We start from the raw sequence: 20,502 nt of genomic DNA on the forward strand, positions 1-20,502 counted from the left end.
ACATTTTTAAATGACTGAATTTGTCTCCAAAATGGTGTCAGCAATGTCTAGTTTGGTCCTTAGAGTGGCATACATGGTTCTTTCTTCTCCATGTTATTCTCACAGCCAGGTAGGTAAGGGAGAGAGAGTGACTGACTCAGGATCACCCATGTCCTCATCCAGTGCTCTCTAACCACAATACAACTCTGATTTTATCACAATATCAGAAAAGGCTCACTTTAACAGGCTAGCTTTAAAAGGCAGAAGTGCAAGGCAAGTCTAAATGTTAGCAGTCCTGGTTTCCATGAATACATATCCTGATCTGCGGCTTGCCCAGAATCATAAAACTATTTGTGTCCATGGAAATGACATAACTTTTGGACTTTCAAATCCTGGTGGTGCAATCAAGTGAAAAGCAATTTTGGATTGGAGGCAGAGAGAGCTAGCGTGAAACTCGCTATGAGGCTTTGGACAAGCAAGTCTTTTTCAGCCTGTGTCACTTATCTGTAAAAGTGGAACAATAGAAACCTGCCTCACAAAATCATTATGAGAATAAGAACGAAGGTTGAAAGACACTTTGCGAACAACAAGACATCTGGAAATCACAACGTATAGTCGTTGTTCTTTCCTCTTACAGGATATTTGTCCTCCAATGTCTGCACTGACTCTTTTTTTCCTCAGTCCCAGCTTTTGGTTTGAATCTTAAGGCCAAACGAGATGATTCTGCATGTATGTGACTGGAACTCTGGATGTGTAGGGTGGACCGAAAAAACAGTTAGAGGAACACAATTTGGGTCAGGGGGGCTACAGAGCTGGTGAAGGGCATTAACTAGACCATGGCCATTTTCACATGCCTGTAAACACCTCTGGAAAATCACACAAAACTCACAGCACAAGGGCGTCTTCATAGCATGATTTCCCGTTTAATGGCATGATGATGACGTCAGAAATTGTGCCATTGAATGAGAAATCATTCTATGAAGATGCTGTTTTGCCATGAGTTTTGTGCAATTTTCTGGAGGTTTTAGGCATGTGAAAATGGCCCATTTCTTCCAATGGGACATGGAGCTCTCAGACTGTTTTTAGATAAAAAAGTAAAAGAGAAAGTGCCTGTGCCCAAGTATTCCAAGGAGGCATTTTGTTTGGGGCAATGGCGCTGAGGAAAGTGTTTCTAAAAAGAAAAGAAAAATCCTTCGATGATTTCATGACCCCATTCAACACTGGAGTGGTCCATGGCTGCCAAAGAAACATAGTTGGAATTCCATTCACAGAACTCCAGCATCTCATGTAGTTAGAAAGGAAGTCCCAACACGTCAGACACTGCTTTCACCCATGTGGTCATTATGATTTCTGAGATCCACCAAGAAGGTCTTCAAAACGATAAACCGCTCTGAGTGGGTGTTCAGGTATCCTGAAGGGTGGTATATAAATCAAATGTTATTATTATTATGGATACAGGCAGGAAGGATGTGTGGGAAACTATACTTGGTAGCATTATTTATAGGGAGGGGAATTTTTTTTCTTTGAAATTCACTTTTTTAAAAAGATATGTTCAGTAATGTCTCTTGTTCTCTTTTTTCCTCTTTAATTTCACTTTGATTTCTCTTTGTGGTTTTCTGGTATACCTTGGTGTAAACTTTTGTAACTTCAGTCCCTTGCAGAGTTTTTTAAAAAATTTATTTTTTTATGTTGCATACCACAGGGTGCTCTAGCAAGATGGTAGGAAGGTTTGGGAAGACATTGCCTTTCTCTGAGCATCCATGGAATAAAATTCTGAAATGTTGCAGAACCTTCCTTCCAGCCCCTCCTCTCTTTCAACTTCTCTTTTTGATCAAAACAGACTCCAAAGTCCTAAAAAGAGGAAAAGAAACAGGTTATTGGATTTCAGAATTCCTCTTAACAAAGCCAGTTCTTGGGGGCTGCTCCCCCTCCCTCACTGCATACCAATGATTGAACTCCCCTTACTGCTGATTCCCTACAAGCCCAACTATCTTTTGTAAATGAGCTGTCCTTTTGAGCTCATGATTAAGTAGCCATACATATGTATGCACTGTCAAGCTACAGCTGGCTTATGGCTACCCCAGCAAGAGGCTTCCAAGGTCAGGGAGAAGCAGAGGTGGTTTGCCAGTAGCTTTCTCTACAGAGTCTTCCTTGGCTGTTGCCCATCCAAGTACTGATCCTGCTTAGCTTCAGAAATCTGATGAGACTGGGCTATATCGTTCTGCCTTCCCTCCCTATGGTTATGTGTAGGGCAATTGTAATTGCATTATATGATAAATTACTGTGTTTTTCTGGGGGGGGGGGGGTATTTTTGCCATCTAGACAGAGTATGTTGGTGCTGGCATGAAATTAAATGAACGAGTACATATGAAGTGGCCACCTGGTATTAATCAGTATATATGAAATGGTCTACAGGCTGATCAAACCAGTGCGGTCTTCTCTAGATAGCTCTACAAGAAGCTAGGCAGAGGTTTCCACCCAGCCCTATTCTTGGTGGATTAAATATGGGACCTTCTGCATGCAAAGTTCATATTCTACCACTGATCTATGGCCCCTCAGCAAAATATATATTCCCATATACAGGTAGAGGTGAGGAACCAGAGGATGGCTAGAAGCTTTGTCCCTAGGGCCACCCACCTCCATGTGGGGTGTGGAGATCTCCCAGGATTACAAGTGATTTCCAAACTACAGAAATGAGGTCCCCTGAAGAAAATGGGTGCTTTGGAGAGCAGATTCTATGGAATTATATTCCTGCCTTTCCCAGGATCTGCCCCCAAATCTCCTTTAATTTCCCCACCCAGGGCTGGCAAGGCTATTGTTTCTTTCTTAGTCTTCCAACAAAGAAATACGCATGAACAAATCCTTATCAAAGGTCATCAACGTGGTGCCAATGGGCTCCATAGCACCTGCTCACACCTTTCTTAGAAAGGTGTTTTTAGAAAATGGATGAGGTTAGGTGGGGGTCTTGCCTAGAAAAGCTTATGCTTGACCACTGAAGATTTTATTGGCTGTGTAGATTAAAACAATATTGTTTCAGCAGTAGCTGCCACTGCAGTGTTGGTTTTATGATCCCTCCTTTCTGTTTCCCAATGTATTTTTTAAATTACCCCTCTTCTCCTCTTCACATGAGCGTCCTCTGTGTGCATGGCTATAGCACTGCAACAGCCATTTTGTGGTTGGCTTTACCTCCCTGTGTCAGCCATTTTGTGGTTGCTCCCACCACTCTGGGTCAGAATTCCAAAGGTGTCCACAGGCTCAAATATATTGGAGTCCTCTGCCTTACACCATATTTAAGGTGCATATTAATGTGAAAACGATTTGTACTAATGGATTAAAAGTTTATCATTAAAGAGTTAAGAGTCTGTGATGAAAACAAGGCAATAAATAACATATTCAACCTGATAGTAATGTGTCTTTGGAAAAAAAACTACTAAGTTATGCATACTAGTGATGTATTGCCTCCATATATGCTTGAAAGGAAACAAAACTCCTGCATTTGTTATCTCCAGCAGCCTGGTAAAAAGCCATATGGCTTAGACAATTATACTAGAGCTTGCTGAAGGAACATAATGTTACAGAAGGTCATGGCTGCTTGCGACAGGGCGACTCCACTACAAGGAGTGGTTTACCTTTGAAATCTGGTACTAAAATGATTGAAATGATCGTTGATGCTAAAATCCTGTTATTAATCTTGAACATTCCTTCCTTTGCTCCTTGACTGCTGTGGCGGAGCTTCAGTTTCCTTTCATTCACGTTGCCTCTTTCCAGCATGCTAAACTAATTGTATGTGGTAGCATCCTCTGAGTTTATAGAATGAGACATATAAAAGTTTTTAAAGTGATGAAAAAAACTACAAAGAGAGACTGCATTCACAATGGGGGTTGTGGAAACAAAATCCTGCAATGGCAGCAACAGCAAGTGGTGTAGATGAGCACAGCGTTCCTGCATCACTGACGGTTACCATTGCCCCCCCCCTCTTGCCCTATTGTGCCTGCACCAAAGCAAAGAAACCACCGCGCCCCCCCATGACTTAGTTTCCTTTCCCCTGTTGTAGTAGTACATTGTAGCTTGGCAAAGAAAGGGGGAGGAGGAAGCTCTTCGAAACATTAACAATGGAAGGAGAATAACACACACCAGTAAGCTGCTCTGCATCATTTTAAAGGTAGAATTAATCCCCCCTCCCTGTAGCAGGGACAGATGGAACCTCCAAATGGACACTCCAAGTTGTCTTCAAGGGCAGTCCCATGCTGTCCAGCCTTGACGATATGATGTTATAGGGTTGCCAGCTCTGGATAGGGAGATTTCTGGAGATTTGGGGCGGTGGAACCTGGGGTAGATTGGGTTTGGGGAGGAGAGGGACCTCATTTGGGTATAATGCCATAGAGTCCATCTTCCAAGGCAGCTATTTTCTCCAGGGGAACTGATCTCTGTCACCTAGAGATCTGTTATAATTCCAGCAGATCTCCATCCACCACCTGGAAGCTGGCAACCCTAAGATATCATAACCTCTTGCTTAATATGTAAGTTCATTGCCATGTCAAGTTTGCTCCTTGGTAACCCATCCCCACAAACCCTCAGCTCTTTGCTATTTCCTCCCACTGGCTTGCATGCTGTCCCCTGGGCCTCTTCCTCCTGGAATTGGTTGGCACAAGGTCTAACACATGAGCATTTAATGCAACTACATCATGCTATACATCGCACTACAACACTAAATAGATACACTGGGCTGGGCACTCAGAGCAGGAGGTAACTTGAAGACATTATTCTCTATTTTCTTTTCTTTTCTTTTTTTTATAAAATTTTTTATTGGATTAGATGTCATTAAATTGTACATTACAATCAGTTTCCTTTAATTTTTCCAATTCTAACCCCCTCCCTTTCCCCCCCTTTTGTTGACTTCCAACAGTTTTCCAACCCCTTGTCCCTTTTCCCTTACTCATTTTAAATTTATTCTATCTATCAAACGTAAACTTTCACTTTCTTCTAAGCTTATCTATATAACACAGTGCTCCTTCTGTCTTCCTACTTACTTTAACAACTAAATAATACATAACTAAATAATACATTCTTGGCATATTTTCTTTTGATAATAATCATTTAGCTAATTTTGGTACTCTATACTCTATCTTATAATCTCATCTTCAATATGGGACAAACAATTTATCCCTCATTTAGCATAATTTTAGATACTTCTATAAACAGTACATTTCATATAAGTCAACCAATTTAACTTATACTCTCTATATTACTTTTTCTACATATCTTATCTTCATACTGTTTTAATTATATAATTATATTATTCTTTCATTATGCAACTATCCACCAAAAATAGTCAACCAATTTGACCCATATATACCTCCAAACCAATTCAGTCAATTTAATACATGATCTATACATTAATATATATTTTCCCACCTTACTTAAATTCCTTCATTGCAATTATAAAATTATCTCCATTATACAATTATTGCCAGAAATGAAATTAATTAGTTTCTATCCTTATAATTAGTTAATTTCTATCATTATAATTCTTGTAATAACACCTATAATACTTAATGCTATATATAATAGTCTAATAAAGTAGTTGCTTAGAAATTCTCATTTACCTCTCCACCCCCCGGTAAAGTCACCTCCCTCATTCTCTTGTCTATTTTCTGTCTTAGGGTGGAGAATATCTGCAGATAGCATTGTTTTTGCACTGCAGGTCTATAATATCTGTTGGCAGTGTTCATTAGCTTAAAGCTGGTTTGAGTTGTGGAAGTGGGGAGGAAACGGCATTAGGAATAATGTTCACAAGAGGCTTGTCGCTTTCAAAAAGAAGTTGTTTATTGTAGAAGAAGTCCATACTGACTGAGATAGGCAAATTAGAGAAAGAATTCCACCTAGCTATCTAAGCTAGTCTAGCAAGAGATTGCAGAGAGAGTGTGCCCTACTTCGTGGTGCTGGAGGGGGGGGGGGGTGTTTAGAAGGAAGTAACTCCTAAGAGGAACTTTCTGGGTAAGCAAAGAGACAGCAGTGGAGTGACAAAGGGAAGGATGCAGCTACTGACCTCTTATCGCCTTGCTTGCTTTATTTCCCTCTCTGTACAAAGAACACTGCACAGTCCTTTGCTTTTAACAATATCTTTACTCATTCTATGATCTATCTGTCCTCAAAGGCAACTCACAGTTTCCTATGCAGAAGCAACCGCTTCTCTCACCCCCAAGTTACTGTCTATTATACCTGCTCTGCCATGCTTCACACACACTGTATTGCACAACAAATTTGCTATCTGGGGATGAAAAATGTAATTTCCCCAAAACATAATATTGCGGTTTGTGGATATTAGGAAAATGTAGTGTGTCTGTCTACCACTGAAAACAAACAGCTGAATGCCTGGTTCGCAAAAGACTGATTGTGCTGAAATCCCTTTCCTGCCCCTCCACTCCCTCCCCCCAGTGCTTACACCTTTTTGGTTCACTATCAGGTAAGGTGAGAAAGGCAATAAGGATACTTGAGGTGGATAATCCTAATGAAGACCAGAGTCGATTCTAACTGTGTGCATGTGAGTAAGTGGATGGACCTAATTTCTTAAGCCACTTATCTGGGTCCTCTGAGGAGGAAGCAGAATTGAGGGGGAGCAATAAATACTTAAACATTTCCAGTTGTCTGATGGATACTTAACATTGTAGAATGTGTGTATATTAGCAGTATTAATGCCGAGTTGAGAGCAAGAACTATGCTGCCTGGTTGCTAGGTTACAGCACTGAGATATTTAATGGATAAAATGTATTTGCAGCACTGGCTACATGACTTTTGTGCAGGTATGGGTAACTTGAATCATGAAAAGGTTCTGTAGGGCAAACCCAGCCACCAGGATTCATCCAGCAGATATGACTATCCAGAGAAGAGATGGTGGGGAAAAGGAAATCTCCGTATTATGAATCCTGATAGATTTTGATTCTAAGCAAGGCTAAAGAGAGGCAGGGATGGAGCTGGATTTGAGGAAGGAATGGATTTGAGGAAGGAATTCCTTGGGGACTATACATTCAAAGAAAGAAGTATGAACTTCATTCGGTACCTAGCTATTGTGTTGGGGAAGGAGTGTCCTTTCATTAATCTTAGAATGTATGCCGAAAATAATATACTTACAAATGACTTTGTAAGGATAGAGGGTAGCATGCCCTCAAGTATTTGATACCTCAAATTAGATATATATGTTTATGAGCTTCTTTCAGAGGAATCAAGCAGTCATCCACTGTGCCTTAGAGTTGGGGTTCAGTTCACTTTAAAACCGATCCTGCCTTAGGATAACAAACTCTCCCTATATGGACCCCATTCCCATGTCATTTAACATAAGGTAAGCCCAATGGGGAAAATAAGCTCACATAAAGATGAAGCCATGTAATAGCCCCTTGTGCACCACCATATAGATTGATTTTCATAGAGAATGTTTGTCTCACCTCAGCACAAAAGAAAAGAAGTGTATACAACAAAATCATAGATGAGACCTGACCGCCAGCCACTGGGTGACCTGCTACCCTTTGGAGTTTGGACTAATAAGAACAGGTTGACTTATTAGGTGAGACCTGCCCACCAGCCAAGGGGGGATATGCTGCTCTGCTGAATTGATAAGAACAGATAATACAACTGACCATAGCCAAAGTCCAAGAAGCCTACATATACTTCAAGACAAACATGAATATGTTCTTAATCTGTTCTCATTGCACTGAGTTTGAAAAGAAAACATTAGATTTCTAAACTGAGCACTGCCAAGCTCAATTCAATTAATATCAGGCTAGACAAAGGTAAAGAAAGCATCTAGAAATATTGTATTATGTTACAAGAATCATTAGTTTTGTTTTTTCATACAGTATGGAGAAGACATTTCTGCTCTGTGCTCATGATAACCCTTCTCTCATTACTATCATTCTTGAGAGTGGGGATAGGAAAGCAATCAGGATTGTTCTGCAGCATTTATTGTTCAAAAAGCTGACCTTTATATAAGAACAAGATCTAAGTAGATGCATCCAACACCACCCTGCCACAAGTCAGCTAACATGATATCTTTTGACATCATTGTCACATGGTTGTCCAAGAGTAACAAGATAAAAATGTACATGGCATTCATCCTTGCTATATTGGAGAATATTATAGTGATTCAACGTTTAAGGAAAAGGAACAAGGCTATTCTCCCATCCTCAGCAACCAATTATGTGGAATGGGCATGGCAAGATGCAGAACAGTATGATGTTACAATACAGGTTAAGTTCCACCCAGTGTAGCTGTGGGAAAGGATCACTAGGCGCATGGCATTCCATTTCCAATTGCAAATGCATATTTACCATAATGTCTAGTAAAACAAAAAGCTAGATCCTGGTTTACATAAGCACCCCAGATATGCATGGGCAATGATTTTTATAAAACAGGTTACCATGCCCTGATTACTTTTGGTCTGCTGTAGGGGTACAATCCTAGCCACTAGAGATGGGCACGAAACGAACCACAGAACAAAATTTCGTATGGAATGGCCGGTTCGTTTGCACCGAAATATGTGTTCTGTGGGAATGTGTTTTTCCTGAACAAATGAATTTTTTTAGCCATTCTGTGGCTGGTTCGGAGTTTCACAGACCCCGTGCTGGTTTCAGCCCATTGGCTGAACCCAGCACGGGGTCTGTGAAACTGACAGCCCCTTTCTCCTGCCACCCGAGCTGTTAGTTTCACAGACCCCCATGCTGGAACTGGTGCGGGGTCTGTAAAACTGATAGCCCAGGCAGGAGGAGAAAGAGGCTGTCAGTTTCACAGAGCCTGTGCTGGAACTGGCACGGGGTCTGTGAAACTGATAGCCCCGTTCTCCTGCAGCCTGTGCAGCAGAAGAAAGGGGCTGTCTATTTCAAATGCCCTGCACTGGCTTCAGCAGCCGGTGCAGGGCGGTTTGAAATGCCACAGTACCATGAACTGGGAAAAGGTCAGAAGTTCATGGTTCGAGGTTCCGTGGAATGCTACAAACCACAAATTGCGTGGTTCATATTTTTTGTTTTGGTTCGTGCCCATGTCTACTAGCCACTATGGATACTCTTGCATCACATGTGCACTGCTAAACAAATGTCTGGCATTGGCAGCTTCAATGCCTTCCCTATCCTTCCAAATTCCCCCCTCCATTAGTGATGTACACTTTTGGACCTGACAACACTAATCGTCTGTATGTTGGAAGACATAGCTCAGAAGGATGGAAGGCTGAGTCAACCTTGAGCCAGCTACCTGAACCCGGCTTCCACCAGGATCAAACTCAGGTCGTGAGCAGAGCTTGAGCTGCAGTACTGCAGCTTACCACTCTGCGCCACAGGGCTCTAAGCTGCAGTACTGCAGCCTTTTGCACAGCTGCATGAATTGCAGCATCTTTCTATACGTATGGATCTCTACTAGAAATCTATTCTAGACCCAGTTGCTGTTGGCCTCAAATGTTTTAAATAAATAAATAGAGGCCTCTAACTACTACTGTTCTACTGTCATTTACAATAGCATATTTCAACAAACTAGAATGGTTTGTGACATAATTTTATGTATGCCATTCCAGAAGGTGATACCTGGATTCCTGATCTTTTCAGATTTTTTATTCTAGTTAGTTCATATTTATGCCTGAATCTAAGATCTGATTAAACAGAATCTGGTATGCATTCTTAAACTATGGAAACATTTCCAAAACTGGAAATGGTTTACTGTTGGGAAAATCCACCAAGTAGTGCTGGTTGACAAACTAAATTCCTTGGTTTTTGTTGTTAAATTAAAGTTTATTGAAACCTTTTTTTCTTAATTTTACAATACAGAACATGCAAACCTATAGCAATAACCACTGTTTCCAGAATGCAAAAAAGATAGTAAACAAGAAAGAGAGAAAGCAGAGGAGGAGAGAGAAAGAGAAGGCAAGGCAAGGAGAAGTCTAAGAATAGATTGCCATGTTGGTCTGCAGCAGAACAGCAAAAATCGAGACCAATAGCACCTTAAACAAGGTATAAGCTTTCAAGAGTCAAAGCTCCCTTCTTTAGATACTGTATCAGACAAAGGGAGCTTTGACTCTTGAAAGCTTATACTCTGAGAAACTTGTTGGTCTTTAAAGTACTACTGGACTGGAATTGGTTTTATAATACACTGACTGAGATGGATTCTCCCACAGAATCCTGAGTATCGTAATAATTTAATAAGGGTGCTGCTGACACTGTTAGAGAACTCTACAGTTCTCTGAGAAGATGGAATAATTTTTAAACCAGGTTAAGTTTGTGGAGTGGTTGTGCCCTGTATGTGTTTAACAAGGCAAATCTTGCACTAGTTTGTCAATTACTTAATACTTTATTTTCTCAACTGGTACTCATCAACATGAGAAATCCCCAAAGTATTTCTTACTCTCCTTACAGTTTACTGGACAGCTGCTCCTTCACAATAGATTTCCCCATTGCCCTTAGCTTCAGGGAATCAGTACCAAATTACACTGCTGAATATCTGCACCTTCTTTTAATTAGCTATCATCCTAGGAGACTTCTTTGCCTTGAGCTCAGTTGCTAGAAGGAACAGGTTGTCAATGGAGAAAAGCACCCAGGATGCTAAGATATGGAAATATTTATGCCATTGGCTTGCAGTGGCTTCAAAACATAAAGTGTTCTCATGTTGAACAATCATATCTAGGGGACTTATTAAAAAGTTTATTATTAAGTATTATTATTAAGTGCAAGTTTCAATTGCATAAAAATAGATATGATACATTTATCAATAAGAAGATGAATAAAGATAAGGCCCTGGTGAACCCTCTCCTTGTTTTTCAGCAACTTCTCCTAAATTTATTGAAAGTATGGAAAGATATTCACATTATATGCAACAAGCACAAGCACAGAGTATTATGGCTGTCAATGTATCATTTTTCCTGTAGCACTTCAAATAACATGTATGTGCATCTTGAAACCAATGCTGCACATTAGAGGTGGGCATGAACCAGGAAAAAGCCACGGACCATCAGAACATGGTTCGTCAATTTTCACAGACCATGGACCACTCATGGACCTTCCCCAGTTCATGAACCAGTTTGTCAGTCCGTGGTCTGTCACTTCCGGGGGCCCTGGAACTGCCCCCTTTGCATGCAGAGATGCCAAACTCACAGCAAGTCTTCATCAGGCTCTCCTCCAGCCCAAGATTGCAATTCGTACATCCAAATTACAGACCTCCAAAGCAGCTGCCCCCAGGAAACTTCCATTAGATAGAATGGGAGCAAGGATTGGCTTCATTAAAATACATTGCAGCACCCAGAAGTTGCAATGAGAATATGGGATGGATTTGGAGAATCTTCCTCTGAGAATGGAATGACAGCCCCCAGAGTGGAATGATGGTTCTTGGAAGCAGAAAACATGCTCTGGGGCTGGAAGGGGGAGGGAGAGAAGTACTCTTTGAGGGGACAGTCGAGATGCTTTTGGGGAGACAACAGGAATATTCTTTTAAAGGACACGAGGACAGAGACAATCTATGAGAGGAGATTAAAGAAGAAGTGGATGTTCTTTGGGGAGACAGGAATATCCCAGGACAGGACAGGACAGAGGCGATCCTGGGGGGAAGGAGAGTCTCCTTGGGGGAATAAAATCTCCCCATCGGGCTGCCCAAGGGGAGGCTGGAAGCGCCGACTCTGGGAGGAATCTGCCTCATGAGGAGGCAGACCTGAGCATGGGGAGACTAAAAGACAGGAGGTCTCTTGGGGGTTAGACATCTTGAGGGGACAGAAGGGGAAAGGAGGATGGAAGTGAGGATTTTGTGGGGGGACAGACCAAAATTGGCAGGAGTCAGATGTGGACAGCCAGGCATCGGCAGGTCTCCATTGCATGTCAGGATTGCATTCCATAATGAGGTGCTCCACCAATGGAGGATGCTGGACCTCTGTGAGGAGGTACAGAGGCTGCACTGGTGGGGGGGGCAGTGGCTGTCTCTAGGAGCAAGAGGCCCTTAGAAGACTTTCAAGAGGGGGAGCAACCTGTGCATTGCAACCAGATAACCATCAGAGCAGTTCAGTCACCCTTCTGATCCCAACCTTGCAAGATGCCTACTGGTCCTTGGGTTCTTGGAATGGGGGTGGCCCACAACACCTTGCCCAATATCTGGGAGGTGGTCACCTGGAAGAGATGGGTTCTTCAGATGGTGGTTTCCCCTTTCTCATGTGCCTGGGAAGTGGTCAAGTGCTGCAAGCCTCCCTTACTTCTCCACAATCCAATAAGAATTTAAAAGAAATATGAGACAGAAGAGTGAACCCTTGGTTCCAAGAGCCAGAGTGTTTTGGTGCAGAGCCCTAGGCTAGCCCACCAGCCTACAATCCAGTAAGAATTGGAAAAAATGAGAAAGAAGAGTGAGCCTTTGGCCAGACTGTTTTGGGGCAGAGCCCTAGGCTAGCCCACCAGCCCACAATCCAATAAGAACTGAAAAAAAATACGAGACAGAAGAGTGAGCCCACTCCCAAGAGCCAAACTGTTTTGGGGCAGAGCCCACCAGCCAACAATCCAATAAGAATAGAAATGGAAAAAAAGGAAAGAGAACAATGAGCCCCTAAGGAGCCCAATAAGCTTGCACCCATCCCAGAGTCTTCTTGCAGCTCTGAGACAGGGTTGCCCACCAGGCCATGGAAAGAAAAAAAGGGAAAGAGAACAGTGAACCCTCAGCTGAGGAAACCCAATATAAGCTTGCTCCTACTCTCTCTCACAACACACAATGCAAAAAAACCTGCCACAGCAAGCAGCGCTGCTCTGTGCTGTCTTATATACAAAATGCTGACATAGAAGATAATGGGAAACCCGAAGCAGGAAACCCGAAGCGACCTGGCCCTGCACACCCCCAATCTTGATTGTGTGTTGAGTTGTGTGTATGAATTCTCTTTTACACCCATTAATTTGTTTTCTGTTTTGTTTTGAACCCTTAATGAAAGCAGAATGAACCCCAAAAGGGGGGGGGATTAAAAGATGATAAGTTGGAGAGTTCGGCAGAATATTCTATCTGATACTCCATGTTTTCCCATTGCAATGAGAAATCTTAGTGTAAAATAACTTGCTCAATGCAGGGGATGTTCTATTTAAGTCTTAGATGAGATTGCAAAACCTGTTGCAGTTTCCCTGTTACCCAGATATAATGTCTTCACAACTGTGAATCAGAGACAGGCTTGGTACTTTATTGTCATGCTTCTGTTTGACGCTGGCAACTGACTCAGGAACCAGAGTGATGATCTGTTTCACTCACTTAAGGCCTGCTCATTTCAATGGGATGTATGCATGTACAGTTGTTGGCTGGGTGGTAGCCAAGAACGGGGTGGGGGGATCCTCCTTGTAATGCAGACCGAAAGCTCTGAGCCGCCTCCAGTCTGGCAGCTTCATGGCCATTTGCAGAGAAGAGAAAATCATCTAAGATCTGGATTCCGTTCAAGGTTTCTTACGTAGCTGGACTCACCAAGCAACAACCAGTTCATGAATGACAGAACAGAAACAAATGCAGTTTTTATGGGCACTCTGAAGAAGGCTTTACTTTAGGGAGGGTGGGAGAGTGACATTTATTTATCTCAAGGGCATTCCTTGCCAGATGAACCAATGTTGTCTGCTATGGATTTCCTTGAAAATTTGTAGAATCATTGTACCTGTTGATATAAATATTATACATGTCAAAATAGATCCAAAGCTTTTTTTTTTAAAAAAGCAAGCTAGCACTGGAGATAGAGCCATAAACCTCCAAAAATGTGTTTAATGTTATATTCTCCCCCCAATGTTCTCATTCTGCTTGTCATGGAATAAGTGTTCTACCTACGGTGGATCTCTTTCTAAAATGCGGTGTGTTACATGACAAAATTAGCATAAATACTGATATAATAAGGAGCCAAACATTTAGGAAATGTAACATTTTCAGAAATTTCTATATGCATTATCTTTCTTTAATAATTTTTATCAGTTTTCTTCCACATTGGGGACTCAAAGTAGCTTACAAAGGAAAATAAGTAATAAAATAATAAAAATAAGAAATACAAATTTATACAATAAGCAATACAAATACAAAATAAACAATCCAAATGTAAACAAGCACATTCAACCCAACAGGCTAGGGATGGAGACCGGGGAGCCAGGGGTACCATCCCTGTCAGGCTCCGGATGACAGAATACAGCAGACAGATCCCTGGTTCATTATAGCCAGATACAGGTCCTTGGTTAAATGACTTTTATTCAGAAATCAGATCTTTTCCATATTCAGGTCCAAAGGTCTACTTAGGAGTAAGGTAAGCAACTAAGTAGTTCTGGTAGGAGTTTGACAAGAATGGCAACACGGGAAAAACCCATCCCTTTTCTACCCGACTTTCCTTCCCCCTCCCAATGCCCAAACAATTCATTGTTGTTTTTTTCTGTGTGAGAACATTGTGCATATTTGTGCTATCACCCCATGAAGAGAGATATCAAGAAAGGCTCAAAGTTGTAAACAGACAGTCACCTGGGAATGTTTGAGAATCCACTAGAACACTAGCAACAGGAAATGGAGTTACAGCAGGCAACTAAGTATATACATGACAAAATTAATATTGGCATGGATGAATGGGATGAATAGTCAAACATGACACTCCCCAAAGTGATTTTCCATGGAAGTGATGTCACACTGTCAGGGTGACGGCTAATTTTTTATTTTTCTCCCACTACTGCTCTGAATGACGGTAAACAACGAGAGCTGGGGGTGGTGGATCCCATGCCCCCAAGTGGGGACTTTGCAGCCCTACGACAGGCTCATATTCTTTGACTGAATGGGAGGGAAATAAATACATGAGGATATGAGAGTCTCACACAGTTTCCTGATTTAGGGGATGGTGGGTAAACAAACTTGTGAGGCCTGTGCCTACGCAGAGAGGAATTGTGCCAGTATAAGTTATTGTGTAAAATTCAGCTAAAAGGCCTCACATAAGTTCTGATAACATTTAACCCCCCCCCCCAAATGGTGTTCACATTTTGGCAGATTTCTATATGGCATAGGGTTACAACATATACCCCTTAAATGCTGGCCTTGAAATGTGTTCAGTTTGGGAAACTGTATACCAGGCAGCAGTGCACAATGCACTAAACTCCCTTTTTGGGGAAGGCAGATGTAGAGTTTTAAGAGTACCACTAAAAAGAGTACAGGGATATCCCCATTGTGCTGGATCCAAATGCTGAAAGGCTAGAAACTTCTAAAGGAATAAGAAAATAATTGGTTTCTTGCCAGTCCCATCTTCACTGTAGCCTGCTGGATGACATAACAGCAAGTATGGGACAAAAGGACAGAACTGGGTGCATAGAATTCAGCATCCATGGAGCCTCGTATTTTCACCTTTAAAAAGATACACACAAAAGTACCCCTTGATAGCATATGATCAGTATCAGGTGAAATTTCTAAAGGACAGGTGCTTGGTAAGATTTCCAATGGTTACAGGGTGTGGCCAGAGCCTGCATAGCTCCTCCCCATCATTAGCCTAAACAGCCTAAATTAGACTGCCAAGCAGTGCTATGTAGGTTTGCCATATGAATAACAGAATTTAGCTTTTCTTGCTGCTGACCAGTGTTCCCTCTAAGTTTTGCAGTGTTGTGAGCTAAAAATCTACTTTGTGAGCTGAAACAACAACTTTCATTAAAGTTTTGAGTGCACCTCCTTTTAAAAAAAAATTATAATCAAATTATTTTGATTACAATCAAAACAATTTAACAATTGCTGAGGCAATTGCTGAGGTAACTGAGGCGCTACCTCCTCTCCTCTGCTCTCTGGGGCTGAGGGGATCCTAGCGATTTCAAGCTGCATGGGTCAGGCCAGACCCGATCACTCAGCTCTGCTCTGTTCTCCAGCTAGAGAGTCAGCAGTGGCTGGAGGTGCTCTCTGGCACCACCCTGGGGGCCAAACCAGCCACGGCCAGGAAGGGAGGAGAGAAGTGGGATGAGGCTCCATCCCTGCTCCATCCCTATAGGGCCTACCTGCAGATGCTGGCTGACTGGGAGGGCGGGGCCGCCTGAGGGTTAATATCTGTGAGCTACATCTGAGAAAATGTGAGCAGAGGAGTCAGAATCTGTGAGCAATTGCTCACGTGCTCACATTAGCGGGAACACTGCTGCTGACTTTGGGATACCTTGGTGCAGAATTTTTATATTTTAAATTCAGGATACACACAGCTCTAAATACCAAGCTGTATTGTCCATTCTCTTTGCTGTAGCTTTGAATCAAGTCTCAATTCTGTAGGGGTAGTAGGATTAATCTCTCCTACCAGGAGAATTTACCAGTTGTAAGTCTGATATAATGTCACTTATGTCTCCACAAAAACTATGACAGGTTTTATCCTTTGTGGAGGAAAAAAAATCACTTGCATCTGTTATGTTTGCCACATTATTACTATACAATTGCCAGATGCTGCAGAGCTCTTGGTCATTGCTGTTGCTGGATGAATTTCAGTGACAGCATACCTGAGGGTGTGAAGAGCATGCCTGGAGTGGTCTGGCCTACCACATTTGTTCAGTTCTCAATAAATTACATTTTGTTGGTGGGGAGTGGCCATCTTATAAATGCCTCCCTGAGCGATGGCATAATCTCAGCTCTCCTGAAGGTGGCTGTGGATATGTAGAACAGGTCTCAAGAACAGACTGGGTGAGATTTACAATGCAATCTGATGAATAATTACTGCAATCTAAGATCGTACTTAGCCTGGAGTACCTCTGCCTAGGATTGTATTGTCAAGTTCAATCCAGGCAAAATTGATGAGGACTTTTCCTCATTAGTGTGTGATAGCTTCCCCCCTTAAGGACAAAGCGGCTTATATGATTTGGAAGTGCATTTTACCAACTTCAGTTGGGGCACCAGCTAAAATCCTTTTTCAGAACTAATGATCTTGCTCTGGTTTAATCTGTGTGAAGATTAGATGGTGTAATGCTCTCTGTGCGTGACACACCGCTGCTAGTTGAGATTTTATTTATTTATTTAGAAAATTTATATGCCACTTCTCCAGGGACCTTTTTGAGGCAGCAGACCAAAACTGAGCTATGTGGACCAATGTTTTGATTCAGTTTACTGCAGTCTTATGTCTTGGTTTTAAAGTTTGCTGTATAGGCTTGTCTGAAAAAGGAAACCTTTTACTCTCATGCTTTCTCCCAGTTTTCCTTTAATATGTCTGTACAGCATTAGAATTTGTCAAGTAGAAATTGTCGAAGGCTTTCACGACCGGAGAACGATGGTTGTTGTGGGTTTTCTGGGCTGTATTGCCGTGGTCTTGGCATTGTAGTTCCTGACATTTCGCCAGCAGCTGCGGCTGGCATCTTCAGAGGTGTAGCACCAAAAGTCAGAGATCTCTCAGTGTCACAGAGAGACACTGAGTCACTGACTGTGACACTGAGAGATCTCTGTCTTTTGGTGCTACACCTCTGAAGATGCCAGCCACAGCTGCTGGCGAAACGTCAGGAACTACAATGCCAAGACCACAGCAATACAGCCCGGAAAACCCACAACAACCATTGTCAAGTAGAAACATCAGAAATCTCATATAGAAACTATGTAGAAGACGAGGACAGGCAGGATACACTATTATTTGGTATTCTAACCTTATCATCATCTTACTTTGTCTATCAGGGCTTAAATCAGTTTCAAGGAATTTAAGTTAATTTTGTTCCTGTGAGTTTCAGGATATAACAGTGTATCCTGGATATAGATCCTAGATCAGGGCCGTTTCCACATGGCTTACCTTATTCTGCAAAACACTGAAATCTTGTGCAAAATCGCGTGAGAAGACGCTGTTATTGCACGAGAAGACGCTGTTATCGTGCGAGAAGACGCTGTTATCACGCGAGAAGACACAATAACAGCGTCTTCTTGCGAGATTTTGCTATTTTGCAGAATAAGGTAAGCTGTGTGGAAATGGCCCTGGTTTCAGGACCATGGAAAATAAAATTGCCAATTTTCTTTCTTTCGTTATCTGTTTACTTCAATAAATATTTCATTCAATATTTGAAAAACAGCATGTATAGTGGTTAGTGTCAGCTTAGGATCTGGGAGTCCTAGACCTAGTTTTGAATCCCCACTATGACCATATTGGTCAGGCCCCACCTAGAGTATTGTCTGCAGTTCTGGAGGCCTCATTTTAAAAAAAAGTTCTGGACAAATTGGAACGGGTGCAAAGGAGAGCAACCAGGATGATCAGGGGCCTGGAGACCAAGCCCTACAAGGAAAGACTGAGGGACCTGGGAATGGTCAGTTTGGAGAAGAGGAGATTGCGGGGCGGGGGGACATGATTGCTCTCTTTAAGTATTTAAAAGACTGGGAAGGGAGATGTTGCTGTTGGCAACAGAGAATAGGGCTTGAAACAGTGGGTTTAAACTACAGGAGGGAAGGTATCAGCTGGACATTAGGAAAAACTAATCCAGCAGTGGAATTGGCTGCCTAAGGATGTGGTGGGTTCCCCTTAATGGGCAGTCTTCAAGAAGTGGCTGGACGAATGCATGCTTTAGGCTGTTCCTGCATGAGGCAGGGCGTTGTTCTGGATGGTCTGTCAGATTCTTTCCAGTTCTATGATTCCATGACTCTATGAAGAAAGCTTGCTGGGAGATCTTGGACCAGTCACTCAGTTAACCTAACTTACCTCACAGAGCAATGGTTGTGAGGTAAAAAATGTAGGAAGGGTGAACAATGTTATAAGCTACTTTGGGTCCTCATATAGCCCCTGAATATTTGGTTTTTGGTAGGGGGCGGGGGGAGATGTTAGTCATGTTTAATGTTATTCATCATTGTTTTTTAAAATTATATAATATATTACAAGAATGTGATGGCCTCTTGCTAATAAACTTTGTTGTTGTATAATATATTAATGCTATTTCTTCCATGTGATTAATCAGGTTATGTATGGACTCATCTGAAACAGAAACCTTTTTTATATCTTACACAGCATTAGAATTTGTAAGTAGAGAGGGAAAATCTCTCAGAAATCTCATACAGAAACTGTTTTTGCAGAAGTGAGAGACAGACAGACCATATCATTAAGTATTGCTTGATTTTTTTAGATTCTTGGAGATGACTACAAACAAGATGAACAGGTGGAAGAGAACATGAATACTGAAGATGACACTTACATGATTATGATGATGCACTCAGAATTTCATCAGAAAGGATGTTTCTGTAAGTTTCTAGTATAGAGATTTCAAATACTGCTATACTGGGTCCTATTAGGCCACAATGTAGATTAATGTGTTGTGAATCGTGATGGCTACACCCACAGGGAAGAGCCATGTTTGCAGACCAGTGATAAACTTAGTAATTTTAAAGCTCACAGTCATGTGACCTTCAGACAGTTTCTTGTGCCCTCAAGCCTGACTGTATTTCGTAGTGTTCAGTGCTGATTCATTCCCAGGCTCCTTTGCTTTTAGCGGAACAAAACACCAGGAGTCTGTAATGATGAAGGCCTAGAGGGAGCACCTTGAAGACATTGCCTCATTATCTGAACTGAATTCCCCAGGGAGAAGGTGCACCAATGTGCAGTTGAAACAAATAAAGGGCTTCAGAGCACGTTGTTCTCAGACAAAATGAGCAATTGTCAAGGCAGCCTATGGCCAAACAGCAGCAACCAATGTTGGCCTGAAAGCACAATTCTAGAAGTTTTTGTTTTGTTGCCATTTTAGTATTTGTGGCTTGTGGGCATGTGACTTTTAACAGTGCAAGACTAAGGTGTGGGACAATGACTTAGTATTTTTCATGCAGGAAGTCCTATGTTCAGACCTTGGTATCTCCAGTTAGAGGACTCCAGGTAGCCAGCATTTGGAAAGACCTTTCTCTGTCTGAGAGCTGCAGCCAATCAGAGTAGACAGTTGGGTGGGGCAGAGGCTTGAGTCAAAATTATTACCGATACCTTGTTGGCGCCCCCCCCCCCCCCAAAATGGCAGCAAAGAAGCAAAGTCCCGCTCTCGGTAAGTCAATCTCGGCCACCTTGCAGAAAGGGGAGTCGCTCGAAGAATTGGTGCGCAGGGCGGTGGTGGAAGCCATAAAACCCTTTGTTGACAAGCTGAACGAAACTGATCAAAGGGTGGGCTTAATTGAAAGCGAGGTGAAAACCATTAAGGCAGCAGCGGGGGGGGCAGAAAAGTCTGCTCTGGAAAGTGCGTCACTTGTGAAGGCTACAAAAAAGGAGCTGAAGTTGGTGGAGAACCAACTGATCGGGCTACAAGTGGAACGAACGCAGACAATTTTGCGTCTCCAAAACGTGAAAGAGGAGGAAAATGAGGATCTGTGGGATTTGGTCTCGGAACTACTGGCGACACCCGCGAGGACGACTAAAGAAGAGGTTAAAAGCGCCATTTTGGAGGTCCGTCGGGCTTCTTCAAAATATGCAACAAAGCGACAGTTGCCTCGTGAGATCATTATTGACTTTTCAACTAAAAAGATTCGGGACACCATCCTATATAACTCATACAATGCGGATTTGGACTTTATGGGTTTGAAAGTCAAGATTTTGAAGGACGTTCCATTTCTAGTCCGGAAACGGCGTTTTAAATATAAAAAGTT

General features: G+C 42.1%; 1 protein-coding gene across 1 annotated transcript in view; it reads left to right on the forward strand.

Moving 5' to 3' along the window:
* BANK1 (B cell scaffold protein with ankyrin repeats 1) overlaps positions 1-20,502 on the forward strand; it is a 288,974-nt gene that overhangs the window by 227,721 nt on the left and 40,751 nt on the right. The window contains exon 9 of the mRNA XM_054990418.1: positions 19,018-19,122. Within this exon, the coding sequence (XP_054846393.1) occupies positions 19,018-19,122 (105 nt within the window). The remainder of the gene's footprint in view (positions 1-19,017; positions 19,123-20,502) is intronic.

Source organism: Eublepharis macularius, chromosome 10 (assembly GCF_028583425.1).
Source record: "Eublepharis macularius isolate TG4126 chromosome 10, MPM_Emac_v1.0, whole genome shotgun sequence".
Taxonomy (NCBI): domain Eukaryota; kingdom Metazoa; phylum Chordata; class Lepidosauria; order Squamata; family Eublepharidae; genus Eublepharis; species Eublepharis macularius.